This window comes from Nicotiana tabacum, chromosome 17 (assembly GCF_000715075.1).
Source record: "Nicotiana tabacum cultivar K326 chromosome 17, ASM71507v2, whole genome shotgun sequence".
Taxonomy (NCBI): Eukaryota; Viridiplantae; Streptophyta; class Magnoliopsida; order Solanales; family Solanaceae; genus Nicotiana; species Nicotiana tabacum.
Window position 1 is genome coordinate 36,341,163 of NC_134096.1, and position 25,449 is coordinate 36,366,611.

At 37.0% G+C, this 25,449-nt stretch overlaps 1 protein-coding gene across 3 annotated transcripts; it reads left to right on the forward strand.

The window, feature by feature from the left end:
• The first annotated feature begins 1,057 nt into the window (after nucleotides 1–1,057).
• LOC107817394 (uncharacterized) lies at nucleotides 1,058–10,966 on the forward strand. Of its 3 annotated transcripts, XR_012701123.1 has the most exons (14): nucleotides 1,058–1,274; nucleotides 1,353–1,496; nucleotides 1,816–1,931; nucleotides 2,715–2,869; nucleotides 3,230–3,318; nucleotides 3,468–4,014; nucleotides 4,987–5,091; nucleotides 5,898–6,061; nucleotides 6,161–6,240; nucleotides 7,025–7,136; nucleotides 9,451–9,525; nucleotides 9,607–9,782; nucleotides 10,248–10,376; nucleotides 10,474–10,966. XR_012701123.1 is itself a non-coding variant. In XM_075234195.1 (13 exons), the coding sequence occupies exons 1-12, from the start codon at nucleotides 1,185–1,187 to the stop codon at nucleotides 9,742–9,744; spliced, it is 1,815 nt and encodes a 604-aa protein (XP_075090296.1). In that variant the 5' UTR covers nucleotides 1,058–1,184; the 3' UTR covers nucleotides 9,745–9,782; nucleotides 10,248–10,966. The 3 variants fall into 3 exon arrangements, 2 of the variants coding, with proteins under 2 accessions (XP_075090296.1, XP_075090297.1); XM_075234195.1 differs by having other exon boundaries at nucleotides 10,248–10,966; XM_075234196.1 differs by having other exon boundaries at nucleotides 9,607–9,746; nucleotides 10,248–10,966.
• Nucleotides 10,967–25,449: the final 14,483 nt, after the last annotated feature.

The following is a 25,449-nucleotide window of genomic DNA, read 5'->3' on the forward strand; positions in this document are numbered from 1 at the left end:
ATAAAATCTCAAGAGAGGTTCATGTACCTGAAAATATAAATGAAGAGATCTCTATGTTATGTCTTTATGAAAAAAATAGAGGTTGGAACCTATATAAAATATTCGTCGACGACATCTATGATAACGCTAAGTATAGATGAAGATCTTAAATCTATCGACTACAGACACAAAATATTGGCCAAATGGAAGAGACACAATTCGAATAGAATTGGTTTCATATGAAAGACATGCAGTTTTGGCTATGTAGTTCAAATACTTGAAAGTATAAAGTCAATGGTATGCGCAATCACCTTTATCTATTTTATATGTCTAGCATGACATAAAAACTTGATATGCATCTAAAGTCTATTTATATAGCTTATATGACTTGACTTATATGACAATTTTCGAAGGATTTAAATTGCTTAAAGCATATAAAATTCTTGGTCATGAAATACTACACGCTAAGTGCAATTTGTGCACATTTGTATCTTGCTAGTTATAAGCATGATAATGCGATAGCGAGAAATTTTTACCCCTATGAAGATGTTGAAAAGGCCATCCCACGATATTACATATCTATAAGGAATGATGATTTCAAGGTGAAACAAATTTGTTCAAGTTAATATGACTGATTTGTTTATCAAATCTCTACCAACGATCTTTTGAAGATGGTGCACAAGATTGGAATGCGAAGGCTCAAAGATGTGAATTGATGCTCTCATCAGGGGAGTTAATACGCGTTGTACTCTTTTTCCCTTACAAGATTTTGTCCCACTGAGTTTTATTTTAGTTAACGTTTTAACGAGGCACATTATTTGTTGAATAGACATTCAAGGGGAGTGTAATAAATAAAATTCTATTTAAAGTGAATGTATATATTTTAGAGATTTTAGGGTTTGTTACTTTGTGGCTAAGTCACTTTTTCATTATAAATAAAGAAATTTTATTCCATTATAAATGATCCCAAATCAATAACAATTCTATCTCTTTTTGTGCAATATTGTTCTCCTTTTATTATTTCATAACAAATTTAAAATATTTTATCAATAATTGTATAAATATAAATTACATATATTCCTCTAATCACCGTCCGTCCTTGGCAAAAGCTTTACTTGCCTTACCCTAGAGCCGCCCTTGGTCACCGACCGTCCAGCAGCTGGAGTTTGTACCCTAAGTTTCGTTTCAGATCATCCCTTTCAGCAATGGGCACAACAAATATAAGGGACATTTTGACTTGTTTGAGTCCCTCTCTGGACTTCTTTGCTATCAGTTCTGGTGATGGCCGTATCAAGGTATACTCCTCTAATCATGTTAAAGCAAATTTTACATTTTATTGGAATTTTATTTCACTGTATACCATTTACTTTCAGATATGGGATACAGTGAAGGGTCAGGTACAAACGGAGTTTGCAGATATTGTGTCAACTGAGACAACAGCAAGCTTGTTTACTAAGTCAGGAGGTCATCTTTCTATGGATTATACTTGCATGAAGTGGTTATCATGTGACAGAAAGGTGAAATTCCCTGACTGAGAAAAGAAAATGTATTACTCCCTCCATTCCAATTTAGTTTGACTCGCCACGGATTTGGAAAAATAAATACTTTTAAAATTTTTGGTCTTAAAAGCTTAATGGTAAAGGCTTTTAATTTGTGTGGCTATAATAGCTTCTAATTTAGGATAAAATAAAAAGTTTAAAGTTAAATTATTTACAAATATAGAAATATGTCACTGACTAACGAAGAAAGCGTGTCACATAAATTGGAACGGAGGGAGTATTTAGTTCTACTCTAACTTCAACTCCTTTAATGTGAGCTATTTTACTTGTTGCTCAGAAAAAAAGGAAGCTTGGAACTTCATTATTGGTTTTAGGTACAGGCAGTGGTGATGTTTTGGCTCTAGATGTATCTGCAGGTCATCTCAAATGGAGATTTACTGATTGCCATCCTGGGTGAGTTCTTTGCGTAACTCATAACTAATATTATCTTGACTTGCAGAAAGAATGGTAAATAGCTTTCTTTTATGTGTTCTTCTGCATACTATGTGTTGGACATAGGATCGCTTCAATTCGAGGTGTAGGACACATTATGAAGAAAAGGTAGAATAGCTTTTAGATTGCAATTTGGCAAGTATAAATATAGAGGCTCAGAATTTGATGTCTGGCACATATGTCCAACTTTGAAGAAGGGAGATTTTAGATGAATTTTTGTTTGTTCTTGCTATTTTCTGATGAAAATATTTTTTTTGCCATGTTTTACTCTTGTTTTTTCCGGTTGTCATTAGTTGCTCCGTGCTTTTGTATCCTAAATTTGTAAAAGTAAAGCGAAACTCTTTTCGGTAAAAGTTACTCTCAGAAGTAGTAATGACCTGTAGATCATGCCACTTGCAGTGGTGGAGCCACCTTAGGTTAAGGAGTTGACACCCCTTCACCGGAAAATTACACTATGTAGCTAGGTCAAAACATTATTTTATGTATATATACTATATATTGAATCCCCTTAACTTCTTTGTGTATTTACCTTTTTATATTTTTACACCCCTAAGTGAAATTTCTGGCTCCGCCTGGCCACTTGTACTATCTCCATCTTGAAACTTGTCTCTGCTCTTCTTACATTTATCATCAGTTCACAAAGGTGCATTGTTTTATATTTACGTATGGAATTTTATTATATAGTAAGATTATGATATGACATATCTCCCCTGCTTTTATTGAAACTCGTGTGTCAATGAGCAGCGGTGTCAATGCCATCTCATTCCCTTCACATGGTTCATTCATTTACACGGCTGGTGCTGATGGACTGGTTTGCAAAATTGACTCCATGTCGGGGAACTTACTGCATAAGTTTAAAGCTTCCACTAAAGCAATATCATCTTTATCCGTTTCGTCAGGTTTGTATCTGTAAATGTTCATTGTCTTTGATGATGGCTATATTTTAATTATCCCGGTTTTAGTCAATCTGGATGAGTTACTGAATGAGTGGCATCTTTTACCCCTTGTCGTTTTTTAAATGAAAAATGGAGTACTCGCAACAATGATACAAGATTCCCTGAGCTAAGAGTTATCGAAATTCTTCTTGTGTCATATTTAGATCACTCTATGTTCTGGATACATGTCATTGCTCCATTTGTATCCTCCTTCCCCCCTATCTCGCGTTAGCATTCCTGTAGTCGTTTTCTTGTATCAGCCAACATTCTATGCTTAATTTGGTTATGCTGATATTGGTTCCTCTTTTGGCTTTCTGTCACCAGATGGGAAAATGTTAGCAACAGCAACTTCTCAGTTGAAAATTTTCAATTGCTTGGATGACAAAAAGCTCCAGAAGTTTTCAGGCCACCCTGTCAGTGTTATGCATATTTCATTTTATTTTTTATATGCTTCCCTTTTGATGCATTTGCATCGTGATTAAGTGAAGTTAATACAGAATGCAGAATACTTCTGTTACCATCCTTGTGAGTCACCTTATTTCTTTTCTCCTTTTTATATTAGGGGGCTGTTCGGCGTATGGTTTTCTCTGAAGATGGGAGACATGTTCTTTCTTCTGCTGTTGGTGACCGACACGTAGCAGTTTGGAAGTTAGATGGTAGCAAAAAGAAATCGGTGTGCTGCTTGCTTCCAATGGATCACCCTGCTGTCTTTTTGGATAGTTACTGCATTAAATCTGGAGTTGAAAATGATGCAAGTTTAGGTGTTTTGGCCATTTCAGAAATTGGTGTTTGCTACTTTTGGCATGGAAAGAGTTTTGAGGAATTGCACAATTTGAAGCCCACAAAAATATGCGCATCTTTAGATGAGGAAATTCTGAAGAAACATAAAGAAGCCGTGCATAGTATTTTTTCGGCAAAATTGCAATCTATTGGCACATCTGGTTCCGGTCATATGTTTGTTGCATATGGCTTGTTAATAAAACCATCATTTGAAAAAGTTATGGTGCAGCCTGGGGCGGATATGAGATTAAAAAGTTCACTTGACGGGATCCTTCTACCCTTCAGTCAATCCCGCAAATCTAAACAAGCATCTAACACTCAGAGTCAGGGTAACACTCTCTCCTCCTCCTTTTGCACTTGCCTCCCCTGTCTTCTCTAATTTCTATGTCAAAACATAAAATTGTTGAACCCCGTATTTGATAATCAAATTGCCGGGTTAAATAGGTATGGATTACTATTGACAGATTTGGTATGGCGATGCAAATATTTCTGGAATCTTCCTTTATATCAGCAAATTTGCTATTCCCTCCCAAATTTTAATGCATTTTCATTTCTTTCCACGTGGCTAATTTCTACATGTTCCTCCCTACATTAACTTATTCTCCAGATTGTTAGAGAATTTCGACCTCCTAATCTATGGCCCAGTAGGTGGAAGAGCCCAATGTATCCTTGTGAATCCTCTGTTTAAATTTTATTATTTGAAAATTTCTAGGATGAAAGTAGGTCCAATCCAGCACCACGTTCTTGTTTCTAGCCCCTTTTTGTATTCTCAGCGCCCATCTAATACAATCTTATGCCTTATTAATCACAAAAGAAAAATTGTCCAAAGGCTTGAGATGACAGTCGTCCTGTGCCATTATGTACTTTTAATATCTTTCCTCCTCCTTTGTGTAATCCTTAAGCTGCAAGTTGTGTATGATTTTGGCGTTCATTTAATATGCATAAGTATGAGGTGATGCATGAGATGTTTCAGCATAATTTTCCTGAGAGAGAGGGCATTCGTTTAATATGCATAAGTATGAGGTGATGTTTGAGATGTTTCAGCATAATTTTCCTGAGACAGTTATGGAGTTACACTGATAAATGGTAATTGCGATACGTTTACCTTTTCGACCATCTATTTCTTCAGGATGGAAGGAAAAAGTGCTACTTTGTTTTCACTTTTAAAGGTTAAGAATCACAATGATTTGAGACAACCCTTTTTCCTGTTTCATGGTCTGTACCATCATTAAATGCGATGATCAATTTGCATGTTTGATACACGTCTGTCCTAACATCTTTTTTTTTGTTGCATTGAACAGTTACTGCTCTCGATTGTGCAAATGCAGAGGGTGCCTTACTTCCTTTGCCTAAGATTCTTGATCAGGTTGGTGTCGAGCATGGAATTAAGCCCACAGTGAGCAAAGGTATCACCTAACATTGCACCAATTTTTGTGATATCTTGGTTTTTTTGGCACACTTTTTTTGTGTGTGTATTTCGAACTTGTTGTGGTTGCACATCTTGATTTCAAGGCACATTGCCATTCCCTAAGAGGAAGAATCTTATAGATTAGAACTGCTGATAAAACTGGTTACTCCGTGCCAGAATTGTTCCTAGGTTGAAGTAAACAGCACTCATTTGAGATTCTCTGCTGCTCTCAAATCCCTGCTTTATTCGGTTTAATCGTCATATTGAGACTTGTGATCCATGATCTGACTAGTGCTTTTGCACTGAATATTTAATTTGTCATCTCAAATGTGCGAGAGGAACTTGTTCACTTTTCATCAGTGCTTTACTACTACTTCCGTTTCAATTTGTTTGTCTTAGTTTGACTTGGCACAAAGTTTAATAAACAGGAAAACTTTGAAACTTGTGGTCTTAAATATGCTATAACATTTTGGCTATAAAACTTGACACTTGTGGTCTTAAACAAGCCATAACATTTGTGTGGCTATAGAAGCTTCCCATTAAGGAAATATAGGAATGTGCCAATCTTTTTGAAACAGAGGGAGTACTAGTGAAGAGTAAGTTATGTGACCTCAGATGAGATTTTGTTTGAAGAACTCTGAAGTTTTCGTCGCCAACTATAGTTCTCATCCCGAGTTTTATGGACTGTTAGAATATTGTCTCAATTAACTTTTTTATGTTTATCCTTTTGTCTCGAGAATAAATTAAATATGTTACCTAAATGTTTACTACTTAACATGGAAGCTTTTGCTTTACTATTTACAGATGTCATTGGTAAACAAGGTGAAGATGAGGTGACAATTTGCATGGAGGACCAGTTAAGATCCATAGGTATAATTAGCAGTGACTATGATCTCTCGCCTAGCTCAATTCTTGATCCTAAGATTTTGAAAGGAATAAGTGTTGATGCTAGTATGCCACCGAAGAAGGTCTGTATCTCTTGGAATACTGAGGATACTTTTGGGTCTGATTTCCTCACTTTTTATGTTACCATACCTTCAATAATTTGTTTTAACTGTATAACGCAGATGAAATCAGCTGTTTTATCTTTGGAATCGCCTGATGCTTACAACTTATTGAATGCCTTGGTGGCTGCATGGCAGTCCAGGTTGGCTCTTCAAATCCTTGAAGGAGATTGCACGTATCAACTCCATATTGTACCTCAAGAGTGGAGATGCACTGCATCCTCCCACTTAAGGGGAAAAAAAGAAATGCACTACAAAAATTGGTACTCTATTTTGAGTTAAGTCCCTAAAATAATGGCCTGGTTCAGTTCTTGGATGTGAAAGCTAATTCCACAGATTGTTCTTGGACATGTCATTTGAATTTTTGAGATTAAATTGAAAGATCTTGAAACTACTTTAAAATACTACCAACAAATAACCCCAGGGCTTTGATCTAGTGGTAAGCGGGCAACACGTGATGTGTAGGTTAGGCACACCTCACGTGTTCGAACCCGGCGCTGATAAAAGCCAGGTGTTTTAGTGAAAATGGGCAGAGGGAGCTTGGTAAAGTGAAGAAGGGTAAGGGCAGGCCCATTATTCACTGACTTTCGACAGCACCTGCCCTCTGGGGATTTCTCGATTAGGTTAGGATTTGGGAATTCATATTGGAAAAATTTCATCCTCCTGAAACTCTCTAAAATAGCTAATTTTTTTTGTATCAACATCATTAAACATATTGTCGCAGAATTAATCATTGGCCCCAATTCGAGATACATTTGGAAATTCATATCAGAATTTGCCCTCCTTTAACTCTCAAATAGGCTAGTTATTGCTTTATTTGGCAGAACGAATCATTGCACCAGTTGGAGAAACCTTTTAGTTGATAGCTAAATCTTTATGCATATCATAAGTCTTTTTTTCGTTTTGCATGTATTTTCTTTTTTGTAGATCAAGCATGGGAAGACATGTTCTTCCATGGATATACTGTATATTGGTGAACCACAATGAATTTGTTACATCGCAGGAACCACCGACTCCTCTTCTGGATTCTTTGAACAAGGTAGGATATGCTGCCACTATACTACTGTTGCTTGGCAATTATGGGATTACTTTGGGAGTGCCAAGTTATTGATGGTTTCGTGTTTTCTATAATCTTGTTTCTGATTGATCTTTTTGATTAGTTACATGTATGTTTATGCACTCTTTTTCTGATTGATCTTTTTGATAAATTACTTCCTTTTGTTTTCTCAACTTAATGTGATGAGTGTTATTCTCTTACATATCGAAGGGACACAGTTTTCCAGATGGTATGTTATGGAGGAGGAAGGTTTCACAGCTATGCTAAGTTACGAAAAAGGTCTGTCAAGGAAAAAGCTAATAACTAATCTTTCATCGGGATGCCGATGACCGTTCCATGCCAAAAATTGTAGTGTCACACACATTTATACGAAGAATATTGGTTATTGTGTGTGTAGAGGAGGTTGCTTATGGTCATGGCTGTAGTAAAAATTGTGATGATGTGATCATGGTGTTCCTCATATATGTTACATGATTTGAGATGAGTGTTGGATTGATGTATAGATGAGGAACAACATGATCCTGGTCACCAGGGTTTTACAAGTGTGACATATTGATCAATGAAGTGGGTGCAAACCTTGGTGACCAGGTTCAAATTGAGATAAAGACTTGAGATAATATTTGTCGATAGCTTTGGTTTCAAAAATTTGAAATGATATTTGGAGATTATTTCAAATAAGTATTTGTTCATTAAACTGGCTCATTATTTCAACTTCAAACTTGAAAGATGGAACTTGAAGTTTGAAAAACAGGCTTTAGGATTTTTTTCAAGTTTTCACCCACATAACTTCAATTTGTGCTTTCATGTCCAAACAACTTCAATTCCCAAATACCCTTTTCAACTTAATTTCAAATATAACTTTTTTTCAAATATCGATCAATTCATGTCCAAACGCCTACTTAGGTAATTTCTTTCGATTTGCGGAAGACTGGGTGGGTAAAGTTACTCGCCAATACCTGTACTGGTTGCAGCTAACTTGTGGTATAGTGAGTCCACAAGCTGGCCTAGATATCACTATTATTTTAAGAAAAAGGAAATGCTCACACCCATGTTACCTGTCTGTAAACAAAGAGTCCATGTAATACACTGCCTTATGGATCGCCATTTTTTCTTGATACTGCATTTATTTTAGTACGGCAAAACCTGCATATTTGTGCAAGGAACCATATTCCCTCCATTGATTAACGGAGAAAGTGCCTTTTGTAAATTGATTATTTTACCTATATTTTGTAACCGAAGTTGAAGACTCATCCTTGCGTTTTTTTTTAATAAGTAATTGGAGAGTAGTATTATATCAGAAAAACCAGCATGGAGAAAGTGCTGGTTGGCATGTACAATCCAATTACAAGCTGTGCAGATTACTAATAGAATGTATCATAGCGTCTACGTCATTAACATTGATTCTAGCCATGTTACACCAAAAAAGGAGCAAAGAGATTCATGCTTAAGGCTAACTATGTTCCTCTTTGTCTTCAAAAATCTTGCAAGCATCTTAAAAAGCTCCCTCCTTTCTCCACAGGGGTGGTTAGTGGGGACATCTGAAGTGTAATGTAGTGGCCCTTGAGTAGCTAAGCTGGGAACTCATTGGGTGGGCAGTGACATTTGTCAAACTTGTCAAGTTTGCTACAGAATTCGCTTTGTACAAGACTACAAGAAGATTAGTAGTCATGAAAGCTTATTGAAGTTTGATCACTGAACAAGATTGAAAATGACCAAAAAATCAAAGGGAAATGGAAGTCATTTTACAATATTACATCATTTGGTGGATAGCTTAATCCGAAATTAGTTGGGGTTGACTACATAAATAATCCATTCCACTTCATTTGGACCTGTTATATTCATTAGTTTGGTAACTGAAGTCAATATCTAATTAAAATCAGTTTTAACATATCTTGAGGTTTATTCAATTTCCTATTCGGCTTTAAGTTTTTTAAATTCCTCTGATGAAGTACTGGCACTAATGTCTGAGTACTGAGTAGGCATGTTCATTTCTATGGAGCCACATTGCCACAATAAATAGAGTGCTAACTCCCACCAACATGATATTATGCTTTATAAATGTCACATTTTTTTGGTCACTTCCCCAAGAATTGGATCTCCAACTGAGCTCTGGCTTCTGGAACAACGGGCCGGATGAACCCCTGTTTTCCAACTATTTTGAAGAATTTGTTACCATAATTAGTTGTCTCTCGGTAGTTGAAGATTTTCTTATTTGTTCATGATGACAAAATCTCACTATTGTTAGACTGAAAAACTTTGAAAGGTATTAAGTACTTCATCGTTTGTGTTTCTTAAGCTTACCAGGTCAAAGGTGGCAGCCCTGAGCTCTTTATTGCAGTTATCTGGCCGTTTGCAGCTCGTAATGGCACAGGTTGGTTACTTAAATAGTAAAAGAAATTTGGCAGTCCAGTACATGTTCTCACACGAACCCTTCTCTGTTCTTACTTTTCAGATCGAGAAGGCTGATAATAGGAAAAGCCCCGCACTAACACTCGAGGGACGGATGGATGAAAGTGAGGATGATGAGGTAGATGAAGTTATGTATGGCATAGATGAAGAATCTCAAACAAGCAGTGACGGAGATGACTAGGAGTATGACCATCTTTATTGCTGAGCACTTGCATAAGGGTTTTCTTCTCTCTCTCTCTCTCTCTCACACACACACACACACACAATGTTTTTTAGATTCTGTTTGATCTTTCTGCTTATGCTTGACTGTAGTCACCAAGTGAAATTGGCATTTTATATTGGCCTCACATTTGAAACTGAAAATAAGCCAGATTTGAGATTTGCATTTGTGATATGCTGACTAGATACGAGATCTCTGATTAACATATATGCAAGATCTGCCTAAGGAACAATATACAGGGTAAGAAATTATAGATTCAAACATATAAATAAAAAAGGAAGAAGAAAATAAAGATTCAAAAGTAAACATTCTCTCTAAATTTTGGACTTGGGATCTTTCCGTATGTGCTTGAGGGACTGTCCGTTTAATCTGTTTTCAACATATCAATTGCAAACCAGTTAGAACCATCAAGTTTTATATGTTTCTTTAAAATACTAGGTGCTCATAGATACTGAATCTTACAGGGTTTTATATTGCTGACCGTGTTTTGCCACCATTCTTGTGCCAATGAAATATCGGTCTGGGACCTTTTAGTAGCTTTGTGGCGCTAACAGAATGGATTTAAAATGACGCTCTGAATCAAGTCGCTACAGGTAGGCTGTTGCTGTCTCAAAGGTTCCTCTTTCCTCAGCTGAAATTGTTTGGTTGTGACGGGTTAACAACTCTTGAGGGGGTGAATCTGTGTTCTAGCATTTCACTGGAAGTATTGCTGATGGTGAAGTGTGTACCTTATTCTGTGCGACTTGCTTAGTAGCATGCAAGGGAATCCATCTTCCGTTTTCACTGGCTTAGTAGCATGCAAGGAAATCCATCTTCCGTTTTCAAGACATTTCTGAGTCAAGACATGTAAGATTTTGCTCGGTTATTGAAGAATTTAAGATCTTGTCAATATTGTCCTATATTTTGAATTTGAACCACTACCTAATATGAAAGAATGCCTGCTCGTAATGAAATACTTGTCATGGTGTCTCTACTGAGTCCTTTGGCTAGGGCAACTCAATCAATATGCAGTCGTAAGAATGTTTTGAAATGCATATGTAGTCATCATCGGTGTTTTCACATTTATGTGAATTTGGATGTTCGTTAATTTGAGATATCTTGTGATTAACAATTTTGTGAGGAATTCTAGCTACTTCATCTTAATCATAATAGCGAGTGAATGTTACTCGTGCTTTTGTTGGTATTTTCGAGTACACAGGATTCATTCATATTAAATCTCAGTTGTCCAGGTGTGGCTGGCTGGTTTTTGTACCATCAATTTATCAGTCAACTACGTTTCAATTACAAATTAGTTGTGCGAAGGACGTACAGATCTCTTATCAAACCAGAAAAGACTCCCGGTATCCAATAGACCTTGGGGCAAAGGTTCAAATATGCCTTTGTACTATACGAAATTGAGCACATTTGTCCTTCGTTAATACTTTAGCTCAAATATGCCCTTACCGTCATATAGTTGGTCCATATAAGCCCTTAGAGTTACATAGTTGTCCCATATATGCCCTTTTCAAAACGGAATTCACCCAAATTAATTAGCTCTTTCGTTAATTGTATTAAAGTGTATTACAAACACTATTTCCTTTTTATTAGTACTTTTTTTTCTTTATCTTTATCTTTTCTTTCTCTTCTTCTCTTTTTTTTCCTTTTTCTTTCCCTTTTTCTTTCACCCTTATCCGTTTTCTCCATTACTAATGTCTTCTCTATTTTCGTCATCAATTTCACTTGACAAAACTCATGAATTTCAATTACTAAAAAAATTCTCCCATAAGATAATTAAGTTCCAATTTCACTGGCCCTCTAAATAAATGAAATTAAATTGTTCCAAAAATTATGGTTTAAACTTTAAAATAATATAAACATCTCAACCTTAAACAATATTCAAAAGACCAAAATATTTAAATTGTTTTTAGAAAGATAATTTAATGATTAAAAGCTTAGAGTTCAAGTTGTAGTGTTATAAATTTGAGTTAGTCTTTTTTCATCTTTTTTTAGCTGGACATTTTCTATTTTTTTTATTAACTATGTAAATTAGGGGTGTACATGAACACTAACTCTGAAAATACCTTATTTGAGTCTAAGACCATTTCATTCACCTTCCTGATACCGAAATATAAAATCCATAATGATATACAAAAATGCCACAAATCTCGACACCATCCAACTTAAATCTCAAATTTTTGCCATAAACAAATCCGCCAATTTTTTTCAATTGTTACATATTAATCTCGAATCCATTAGAACTTTCCCGAGAGTCACCCCCTTTGTTCAAATCCACATTACACCGCCCCAAATGGGCCAAACGACACGTGCCCTATTAACACAACAACAAGAAGTAACCTTTCCGTAACACCACCAATCAAATTCATACTCCGTGCGCACTATATCCTTCAAAAATAACAATTTAATCATCTCATAAAGTGCAATATAACCCGCATTCAAGAAATTTTCTTACTCAAGTCATCCCCGATCTCAACCTCTACAAGTCGTAACCAAACCACAAGTATGCCTCAAACAAAAACTAAAATTTAACATATATCCAGGAAATTAAATTATCAATAGCATACTCCCCTACTTGGCTCAAAGCCATAGAACAAAACACTCAATAACTCATAATACCCATACTTCATTACTGCCATAATACTGCGGTTAGTTCAACGAAAATTCTTCTCAAGCTTATGCAACACCCACCATAAAATACCTCAATCATCCTCTAAGTTAGCATTTATTCTCGGGACAATCAAGTCAACTTTCTCAACGCGATTCAAATTCAAATCTCAACACATACGCCCCCGTTGGTAGAAAAGACACTCTCTATTCACATCATAAGGAACACACCTATATAGATTACTGCGCAGGGGATAACCCACCTGCTTAGTCTCAAATTGGCATCTTGTTATACCCTTTTGCAGCCACAATTACTATTAAATCACTTAATCTTTCTGAGTCCAAACTCATTAACCACACATAAAAATTTAATTTGCTCCAAAATTTAACATCGTAAAGAATCTTTCAAAACATTCACACTCGAGATTGTACGTCACATCAAACGAAAATAAAGCACCCAATGGCGTTCATTTACATTTCAAGGAAACACTTCTCATCATATTCAAACCGTCTTAACATATCCCGCAGTTACATCATACTCATCACAAAGCCAATTCACCGCTTATCGAGCCACAAATTCCACTCGTAAGGACATTACCGGACATATGGGTCCAATGTACAGATTACAACTGAAGCTACCGAGCCTTAGCTACGGTCTAAACCTGGCCTCAATTCCTCCAGACTGGCCCATCACCAAAACACAGAATACACATCTTGAACCTCTTTCATTGAATCACAAGCCGACGATACACAACTGATACCGAGCGCTCATGTGCGCATACGAATGTGTGGAAGGAATTCAAAGAGTTATGTTTCAAGATGAATCAATTTCGCATGATAGAATACAAGAAAGTGAAATTTTCCTAAGGGTTTGGCAGCCTCTTGAAGATAAGTACAGACGTCTCCGTACCATTCCGCAAAATTCTACTAAACTGACTCATGACTTGTGAGACCTATGTTACCTAGGCTATGATACCAACTTGTCACGACCCAAAATCTCATCTGTTGTAATGGCGCCTATCTCAATACTAGGCAAGCCGAAAATTTTAATAAAACACCATATCTTTTAAATTTGAAAACAAAATAATTAAATTCAGCGGAAAAAATCTCATAATTTCAAATATAACACTCCCAAAACCCGATGTTACTAAGTACATGAGCATCTAAATGAATACAAAGTCTGACTGATAAACATCACTGTCTGAAGTATAGAACATACAATAACTAAACATGAAGGGAATCAAGTATGCGGTCGTCAAACAACTACCTTGATACTCTCCAATAGAAATAACTCCGAATTCTAGCAGTCGTCGAATCCGAGAGGACCTGGATCTGCACACGAGGTGCAGAGTGTAGTGTGAGTACAACTAACTCAATAAGTAATAATACTAACCTCTGGGTTGAGAGAAATAATGAGCTCCGCAGGTACAGTCCAGTAAAAATAATGGTACAGAAATGTAGGCATGCTTTCAAGTTCAACAGTTAAACTCAATACAAGTGAAATAGATCAATACTGCATGATATGAGGCATATGACATCTCAGTAGAAAGACCTCATGTAAATACTGGTCACAAATTATCCGGTCACTTGGTACTATTTATGGCCAATCTAGCCCAGAGGTGTTCCAACCCGTATATAAATAAACATCGACTGACAGTTAGTCACTTAGTACCGTATAAGGCCAATCCATCCCTGGGATAATTTATCCCCAAATATAAATAATACGATCAAGATCCATGTCCAGGTAAACTCATTACAATACAAATAAGTAAGGCAAGTCCATGCCCTGGGAAAATCCATCCCAAATATATATATAAGCAGTAAGTAAGGCAAGTCCATACCCTGGAAAATCCATCCCGAATATCGATGATCATCTACGCTCATTAGGGGTGTGTACAAATTCCGGAGGGGCTCCTTCAGCCCAAGCGTAATACAAAGTCAATATGGCCTACTGCAGGCGGGCAGTCCCGATCCGTATAATAACAAAGCCTATGAGGCCTACTGCAGGCGGGCAGCCCCGATCCATAAAATAGTAAAGCCTATAAGGCCTGCTGCAGTCGGGCAGCCCTGATCCATATAATATTAAAGCCTATAAGGCCTGCTGCAGTCGGGCAGCCCTGATCCATATAATATTAAAGCCTATAAGGCCTGCTGTAGGCGGGCAGCCCCGATCCATATAATAATAACGTATAAAGCCATTATGGCCTGGTGCGTCGCACAACTCAATCCCATAAATATCCTCATAATGGACAATTATTACTGAGTGTGAAATATATATTTTTGGACAATTAATTCAACAGCAACATGACCCCACGAGTCCAAAAATATTGGCACGTAGCGTAAACATGATTTTTAATAGGAGCCTCAGCTCAATTTCTCTAACACGTGGAGAATGTTCAGATAATAACACGATTCATTAATCTTACAACTGCACATGATTTATTCAAACATAATTTATGATGCACGTCCACATGCTCGTCACCTATCGTGTATGTCACCTTCAAACAATTTATATCATACCAAACTCGGGGATTCATACCCTCAGAACCAAGTTTAGAAGTGTTACATGCCTCAAATCATGTAATTCTTTACTCCGCTATGTCTTTGCCTCGTGAATTGGCCTCCAAATGCCTCGAATCTATCCACAATTAATTCGATTCAGTCAATTAATTTCATAAGAAAATACTAATTTCCCATAAAAATCTGAAATTTAGCTCAAAAATTGTCCGTGGGACCCACATCTCGGAACCCGATAAAAATTATAAAAATCCGGAAGCCCATTCCACCACGAGTCTAACCATACTAATTTTACCAAAATCCGACCTCAACTCGATCTCCAAATCTTCAAATCTTATTTTCAAATCCCTAAGTTCAAACCCCCGATTTACACCTCAAAAATATGTAATCTAGTCGGATTATTCGATGATAATTCAATATTATGGAGTAGAAATGATAACTAGTGACTTGCCTCAAGTTTCCCTTGAATTCTCTCTCAAAATCGCCCCAAAAACCGTGCTTGAAGGCCCAAAAATGGCAAAACTCGGAACCCCTTTGTTTTTAACATTCTGTCCAGGATTTGCATGCCCGCGATGATTTTTTTCGCACCTGCGGTCTTCGCACCCACGGCATAACTCTCGCGCCTGCGGTGTCCGTACTTGCGATGGATTTCTTCACGCCTGCGGCTTCGCACCTGCGGCAAAACTCTAGCGCCTGCGATGTCCGCACCTGCGGCTTCGCACCCGCGGAAAAATATTTCGCACCCGCGGTGCCTGGCCATCCCATGCATTTTCCACTTCCGTGACTAATTCCTCGCATCCACGAGCTCGCACCTGCGGCCCTTTTTTTGCGCAGGTGCGATCACACCAGATGCCCAGCTGCTTCAGCTCCTCCTCAATTCCAAATTCGATCCGTTAAGTATCCGAAACTCACCCGAGGCCCTCGGGACCCCGTCCGAACATACCAACAAGTTCCATAACATAACACGGACCTACTCAAGGCCTCAAATCATATCAAACAACATCAAAATGGCGAATCTCATCTCAAATCAAAATCTATGAACTTTGAACTTTCAAATTCTATATCTTATGGCGAAACATATCAAATCAATCCGGAATGATTTCAAATTTTGCACACAAGTCATAAATGACATAACAAAGCTATTCAAATTTTCAGAATCAGATTTCGAGCCCGATATTAAAAAGTCAACTCCCCGGTCAAACTTCCAAACTTAACTTTCTATTTTAGCCATTTCAAGCCAAATTCTACTAAGGACTTTCAAATAATTTTTCGGACACGCTCCTAAGTCCAAAATCACCATACGGAGCTATTGAAATTATCAAAACTCTATTCCGGGGTCGTTTACACATATGTCAACATCCGGTCAACTATTTCAACTTAAGCTTCCAACATGAAATTCATTCTTCTAAGCTAACTCCGAAATACCTTAAAACCAAAAGCGACAATTCACACAAGTCATAATATCTTGTAGGAAGTTATTCAAGATTTCAAATAGTTTAAAGGAGCGTGAATGCTCAAAACGACCAGTCGGGTCGTTATAGTAAGTTGGCAAGCCGAAATTCATGCTAGTTATATAGATGAAAATGTCCAACCAAGTCGAGATTTAAGCCACTTTCCACCTTATATTAGCCCCGTTTGTCCATAAATAATTTTTTTTTTAAAATTATTTTTAAAAGAAATGTGTTTGTCCATGAAAATTTTGCGAATTTTTGGTTTTTTTTGTGAAAATGAGTTTCCAAAATTCAAATTTATTTTTCTCCACTTATAAAACTGCAATATTTTTTCAAGTGAAATACATGTCCAAACATAATTTTAAATTCCAAATATCATTTTCAACTTAAATCCAAATACTACTTTTGTTTTAAAAAATTACAACTTTTACGTTCAAAATTACAATTTCTGTACCGCCAAGAAATTTGTTTATCTCCTTTTGCAAATACCGGATGTTGATAAATATTTGTTTTTCTCCACACCAAACACACACACACACACACACACTATATATATATATATATATATATATATATATATATATATATATATGATAAATTAGTATAATTTTGTATAAATATATAAGGCTTTTTTACCTTCTTGCTACTATTACTATCTTTTATTTGTCTGGCTACAGATATACCAAGAACCTTAATCCACCTTCCAATGACTTTTATCATATAAAAGCGAGTCAAGAAATTTCTCCCCTTTGACAAGCCTTCTCCAATTTAGTTTGCCAGGATGCACAAGTGTTGTCATACCAATATTGCTTTGTCGATTTTTTTGATATTATTATTATTATTATTATTATTATTATATATATACATAGATATATACAAACATAATATTAAACTCTATGATTAACTGTCTGATAATAGAACTCTACGATTAAATGTTTTAATTACATGACTATGATTAAATGTTGGATTATATGAAACCTTACCATTAAATGTTATATTTTAAGAAACTCTACAACTAATGTTTGATTATAAATGTGTCACGACCCAAAATTCATCTAGTCGTGATGACACCTAACCCTAGTGCTAGGTAAGCCAAACATAGAATAATGGAACTCAAGTGGAAGACCATTAATAACAAGAATGAAAATAACTGAATCATATGCAACATCTCACAGGCTGGTAGTACAAGTCATATGTCACTATGATTTACGTTTTCAAAACCGATATGAAGAATAAATACGATATCTGTTTGAAATTTACATAAACGAAACTGAATTCTTAAACTACCATGAACGAGAGGTAGCTTAGATTTGGAACACGGGTACGTCTTCAATGCAAGGCTTCGTCTTTCACAGCAACACAACTTCAAGATCTACACGCAAAGTGCAGAATTGTAGTATGAGTACAACCGATCCCATGTACTCAGTAAGTATCTTGACTAATCTCGGTGAAGTAGTGACAAGGTTTTAAGTTAAAAGATACTCACTTATTATTTTTACCTGTGCAGATGATAAGCAGAAAGAACAATATAAAATAGAAAAATGAATAACCACGTAATAAATGAAATAAGAATATAAATGACAGAGGCCCCCAAAATATCATCACTTCTCAGTCTCACAATACGATGCAGTAACGAAAACCAACAACCAAAATATTACTACAATACAATCTCTCAGATGCGGCGCGCAACCCGATCCATATATATATATATATACACACACACACACAATACCGTTGTGGCCCGCAACACGATCCATATATAATATCAATACCATTGCGGCATGCAACTCGATCTATATATAATATCAATACCGTTGAGCCATGCAACCTTATCCCAAATATAATATCTATACCGTTGCGGAGTGCAACCCGATCCATATATAATATCAATACCATTCCGGCATCAACCCGATCCCAAATATAATATCAATACCATTGCAACGTGCAACCAGATCCCAAATATAATATCAATACCATTATGGCGTGCAACCCGATCCCAAATATATATAATACCATTGCAACGTGCAACCCGATTCACACATATATACTACCGTTGCGGCGTGCAACTCGATCCATATATAATAGCAATACTGTTGCGGCGTGCAACCCGATCCCAAATATAATATCAATACCGTTGCGGCGTGCAACCCGATCCCAAATATATTATCAATACTGTTGTAGTGTGCAACCCGATCCACATATATATAAAATAAGTTCACATGAAACTATTCAACAATAACCAAGCACAGAAATATTCACATCGTGTCACCAAGAAAATGAACACACAGAATTCAGTAAGGAAATACAAACTCAGACAAGATAAGATGGGCAATCCAGTACTAACCTAGAGCTAGTATCTCACATATAATGACAAGGCTCCCACAAAGGATACACACAAAACTAATCTGAAAGTTATCCAATCCGGCTAAGCAAAGACGTGTAGAACATGAAACGAGTAAAGATGTACAACAAGTAAAACAAGCATCAAGTAGAGGTGTGTAATAAGTGAAATCATGTAACAAGTGAAGGCACGTAGCAAGTAAAGGCATATAATAAGTGAAGGCATGTAACATGTTAATGCGTCTAATAAGTAAATCACGTAACAAACAGAGGCATATAACATGTAAGGACTAATAACAAGTAAAGGCATGAATTCGGTAAGGACATGTAGCAGAAGTAAATCAAATAAAAGTGTAGGAGTAACAATAACTGACAAGGTAGGAGCATAGATATAATAGAATCAGGCCAAATAAGAAATACATAGGTAGCTACGTAAAAGACACAAGCGTGAAAGTTACATACAAAAAAATAAACATTAATAAAAACCAAGGTAGGGTGCATGTAAGTGTTTAACGAATGAGTAATCATATAAAAAATTCAAATCTCATTCTTTTCACACGGAAACAAACAACCAGTCAATCTTATTTCAAATCGCACGACAATACTCATCGTGCCAACATCATATCAACCACATGGAAATATCCATCGTGCCAAATATTTCCCTAAGGCCCCAATCATCATCTCTTATTACAGATAAAGAAGCTCAAGTAGCATGAAAATAACATGTGTAGACAGGTGTTCATGCTGCTACAGTCAAATAAAGTATGTAAACAGTCTCAAGAACAACATATTAAATCCTTTTAAGATGTCATTCATTCTAACATGATTTCTAACACAGTTAATTAAATTCACTAGTTATAGAATTAGATGAAGCATAAGTTAAGGGAATCACCAAGTTCCACAAGGCACAAAGAAGCATATAATTCCCCCTCCCGAGCATGAAAACTCAGGCACATGCATATACGCTCGTCACCTTGTATATGTATCACCCCCGTATCTAGAAATCAATATCATCTAGTAGAAAAGATTTCTTCAATAAAGTTAGGCAAGAAACTAACCTCAAACAAGGCAAACCAATACTCTAAATACGCCTTCTCGCGCGAATCGATCTCTTAATGGCTCGAATCTAGCCAAAAATGATTCAATAACATCAAATAATGCCATATGAATCAAACCCAAATGATAAAAGTCAAATATTTAATCAATTACTCAAAGTCAACGAAAAAGTCAACCCTGATTCGTACATCAAAACCCGACAAAACTCACAAATTTCGACAACCCATTCGATACGAGTCCAACCATATAAGTTTCATCCAAATCCAACTCCGAACCGATGTTCAAATCTCAAATTTTCACTTTAGAAAATATTTGCCATGTTTGCCAAAACTCCCCAAATGCACTTTCTTATCCTTCAAGCCAAAGCCCTCTTTTCTTCTTTAAAATACCTTGATTTAGAGCCAAAATCAATGATAGATTCATGTTATAGTCATAAATTCGAGTTAGGCTTACTTACCCCAATGGAGTAGATGAAAACTCCCTCAAAAATCGCCTATTCCCGAGCTCCAAAATCTTGTGAGAAAAAGTAACTAAATTTCAAAACAAGTAAAAATATAGCAGCTGTTCCGTCCCGAATTAGATCTTAGATGATCTCGAAACTCATATTTGATAAGCCCAACATGATCCTTGCGAGATTATACCCAAGAAAGATTTTTAAATTACCCAATTTGGTCTTAAAATGAGAGAAATATGATGTTTTGAAGTTTTAAAGGAAGTCTGAAAATTTTAGGGACATAATCGGTATTTCGGAATTGTTTACACCAGAAAAATTAGCAATCTCAAAATCTTCGTTTTAGCACCCAAAACTTATTCGGAACCTCCCGAACACAAACCATATATGTATTTCAATCATAAAATATGCTACGAATCTTATTGCATACTCAAAATACCGAAAAGAGGTCGTCTTAACCCGTTATTGACCGTGGTCAAACTCTAAATCCTTAAACTTAACTAATCTCTCAACCAATGATCCAAAATACACCCAAGCCCCTCCGGACCCCATTCAATCATACCAATAAGTAAAAATACATTATTCAAACTTATTAAAGGCTCAAAACACCCACGGGAACATCACAACGATGAATCGAGGCTCAAACCGAATAGAATTTCTCTTAAGTTGTTAAATCTTCATTCCTTCAAAAGAGTGTCCGAATCACACTTACACACACCATATTTCTTCCAGACTTTGCACAAAAGTTCTATTAACTATGTTGACCTATCCAAAGTCTCAAAATACCAATTGGAGTCCAATAACATCAAAGTCAACTCTTGGTCAAACTTATGAACTCTTTAATTTTTCAAATTACCAACTTTCGACAAATAGCGTCGAATTCTTATAGGAACTTCCAAAACCAAATTCGAACATATGTACAAGTCCAAAATCATCATACTAACCTATCAGAATAATCAAAATCCGATTCTGAGTTCGTTTACCCAAAAGTCAAACTTTGGTAAACTCTTCCAACTTAAAGCTTCCAAATCGAGGGTCATTCTTCCAAATCAATCCCGAACCACTCGAAAACCAAAACCGAGTATACACACAAGTCATAATACATTATATGAAGCAACTCAAAATCTTAAACTACTGAACAGAATATCAATGCTCAAAATGACCAGTCGGATTGTTGCAAATTGCATGAACTCCTTTTTGGTGCTTGCGTGTATTTGTGTCCCTTTGAAACTATAAATCCTAAGAGGGTTCAAGAATTTCATACCACAACTAAAACGTAAAAAAATCATGGTTACTTCTTCTTCTTCTTCTTCTTCTTCTTCTTCTTCTTCTTCTTCTTCTTCTTCTTCTTCTTCTTCTTCTTCTTCTTCTTCTTCTTCTTCTTCTTCTTCTTCTTCTTCTTCTTCTTCTTCTTTTATCCTTGTAACTTTAGATAAACTTTGTAACCTCAAACTTGAATTGTCCCATTTCAGTCACGTATGTATGAAGTTGTGTTTTAGTTGATAATTTTGTAAAAATTTTTAAACTTCAGGTACAACTTAAATAATGGTCCTGATAGAATTCTAGGGTCCACCAAACACTATAGAGAACTAGGTTCTCTATCGGTTTCCATAGATTATGCAAGCATATCAGAAAGTAAATAACACGATCTTAACGAGATCAAAAACCACAACCTACCCTTGTGGGATTTCAACTTCACTACTATCCAAAATGTTTAGATTACAACCTATTGTAACCTAAGAATTAACTTCTTAATCCCTTACTAACTTGTAACACACCTATTACAAGCCACTCTGTAATACCTCTATTACAAAGATTTTACAACTTCACTAATTATAGCCAAGATACAAACACGGGGGTTTATGATTTACAAGAGTTTCCTACACAATGCTTCTAAGTAAGCTAAGTAGAAATTACAAGTAAGAACATTAACAAAGTTACAACTCAACTAAGGACATACAATCACTTGATATGGGGAACTGGTCCGTAGCAGTGTTGTTCTTTGTTCTTGATACACTTGAGAATCGTTAACTGGAAGATCAATCACTATTGGAGTGATTGAGTAAATTCTCTAAGTGTTCAAGTCATGTTTTGTCATTGGTTTAATGTTAATATAACATTGATGAAATCACTTGAATGATGTAAGCAACTTGGGTACAAGGTCATTTCCAATGGAGATGACTGCTGCACTGTGCTGTACTGTTGCGTGTGCAGTAGTCAGTTACTTTTCAGCTATTGGAGAGTTGACTTGGTACAATCACCAGGGGAACTGATCAGTTCCCCTTGTTGATTCTTTAACTTCTGAAATTATGACGAACATATTCAGCTTAAGTCTAGTTATTTCCATGCGCTTGAGAATGTGGACCAGATGTGGATCAGGTTCCTTATCTAGTTCTTGACATTAGGTTTGTTAGATCATCAAAACATAAAACAATGGCACTTATAACCTATCAATTTCCCCCCTTTTGATGATGACAAACTTATAATTGAAGATCCTATGAAGAACCGCAAAGAACCAGATAGTGAACCAGGAAGGCTGTATTCCCCCTTAATTAGTTCACATCATTATTCAATTATTCAATTATGCATAAATTCTTCCCTCTTTTGGCATCATAAAAAGAATAAAACTAAGTAAATGCGGAAAGAAGTCCAACATAGTTAACTCATATCACTTGTGTGCACACAACATGATAGAAAACAGAGACAAAAGAACAATTGTATACACGGGAAAAGGTGAAAAGCTTGCATAAACCAGTTTGGATTTTACAGTTGAAGAAGATTCAATGTTACCATCCACAATTCAAAAACAAAATAAAAACAAGTACCAACAACAAAGACATGATCAGAAACATTCATAAGAGACGGACCCTGGAAAACTGGACACTGAAAGGGACACTGCTTAGAGGACACTGGAGGAAGAGGGATTAGAGGAAGGGACAAGGGATTTAAGGAAAAGATCCATGCGAGCATTTGTGGACATGTGCTCATTGAGCAGTCTTTATTTCAGGTCCTCCACTTGTTTACTGAGCTCAGCATTCTCCTTAGTCAGGCGGGCAACCTCCGAGCTGTGAGAACTACCGGAACCAGGTGCCTCTTGAAGATGACTGAGCTAACTCTCAAGAATTACGTTCCTTGCCTTTAACTTCATGATCTCCTCTGTAGCACTATTCTGAGCATGTATCGGTTGAGAGATAGTAGAGGTGCTTCCAACTCCTCTGACCTTGTCAATACACTCACATTCCTCAAGAGTGGTCTTGGAGAAAGTTTTCTTTTTAGTGCCCACTTTATCCTATCTCATAGGTACCTTGATGAACTCGAAGACCTTTGTGAGAAGAAACCCATAAGGTAGCCTATGGTTGCCATCCTTAAAGTGTGCCACTTTTGCATATGTTCAATCATTATCCCAGGCAAATTGATGGTGGTGAAGCCATCCAAGGCTTCCATAAGGACCAGGTCAGCTTTGGACGTAATAGATCTCCTCTCAGCGTGGGAAAGCAACACTTTGTTAACCATCTCAAAGAGCAACTGATATACTGGAAGGAGTGCCTTCTTATGCACCCGTTCCCCCTACTGGATTGCCTTGTCCTTAACTATGGCATTTATGAAATTAGAAGAGCAGGCGCCTTGAACAGATGACAACCCTTTAGCAGGAACACCCAGAATTGACCCCAACAAGGCAGAGTCCATCACTATGTCAACCCCATTCACACACAGATGTGATCATCTTCAACTTTGAAGAAGCCGGCATAGAAGATTCGCACTTCCTCCTCATACACTTTTGGAACATCATTTGTAAACAAATGAGTCCATTGTTGAAAATCACAAATTTCCACTAACTGCCGCATCCCGGCAAGCTCCACAATGTCGGGGCAAAAGTGCAGCCCCATAGTACCTTCTGATTTATCAACTTTCCTTTCCCAAAACTTTGGGATTCTTCAACCTTTGCTTTCATGGAGGAACCAAGTTCCTCATCAACATCCATTTTTTTCTCCACTGACTTGCGAGTAGACTTTCCCTTCTCTACTGACTTTTCAGGCACATGTTCACCAGAATCTTCCATCACTTCATCATCAGATTTTTCACCGCTCTCTTTCACTCTCTTTTGGATTTGGAGAGAGATTTATTCTTCTTCGAGGGCTTGTGAGTCAAAGGAACTAGGTTCCTATTCTAATTCCTCATCCACATTGATAACAGGAACAACCTTTTCAAGTAATGCTTTGCCATCCTTCACCAACTTTCTCTTTTTTTGACTCCATTGACTTTTCTTAAGAGCAGAATCAAGAGCCTCCTTCTTTTGCAACCTTGTAGTGGGTCGCTTAGGAGTTGGCTTAAGAGTTGCAACTGGCTTACTCCTAGCCATGATAAAGCTAGCAATCACCAAATTGTCTAAATCTTCTTCTCTATCAGACCACATCTCAGGCATCACTATAGACAGGGGCTCAACATAAAAATAGGGAGAGGGAGCAGGATCAATAATGACCTGGGGAGATGACCCCTGAGCTGGATCTTCCGTGGAGGGATCATGTCTATCATTAGGGACCCCGGTAGTATCATCATGTGCCGATTTTTCAACTGGCACAAGCTCTCTCCCATCTACTGTGGCCTGAGGCTCTTCCCCATGAGGCTCAGACCCCTCTATACCTTCCTCAACAAATGCCCCTTCAGCAACTATGGAGAGCATGTTTTCTATTGCCTCTTTTTCTTGTGGTTCCATGAAAATCTCAGTAGAAGGAGGAGTGTTGTCTGTAGACTCAAGACTTGTCGTGGTTGTATCAAGATTGTCAGGAGCAACCGCTTGGTCTTTACTTGAGTTCTCTTCCATAGCGAGATTGGAGATTTCCTCATTTCCCTCTTCGACCATGTTATCCTATTCACCTTGATTTTCCGGTTAGGATAGAGAAGAGGTGGTAGCCAAAAACATTTTCGGAGTCGAGGTTTTGTGACTCCGATGAGAACCAGAACTTGAGTGGGTAGGTGAGGTGACTGAGTGTGGGGGAGACTCGACCCTAGGGTTTGGAATGGTGGTTGTGTTAAGTGAGGAGTCTACTATTGGAGTTTTAACTGGTGTGGACATGATGGAGGTGTCACTAAGAACACTGGGGTTTTCTTAATTCTCAGTCATAATGGACTTTACTGGAGAGATTACTGGTTTGAGAAGAGAGAAGGAGAGGTGAAAATTTTGAAGTTTAATGTGAGGATTATGAAATGGCGGGAGCTTTTTGGGAGGCGGGTCGCTCATCAACAGGTGAG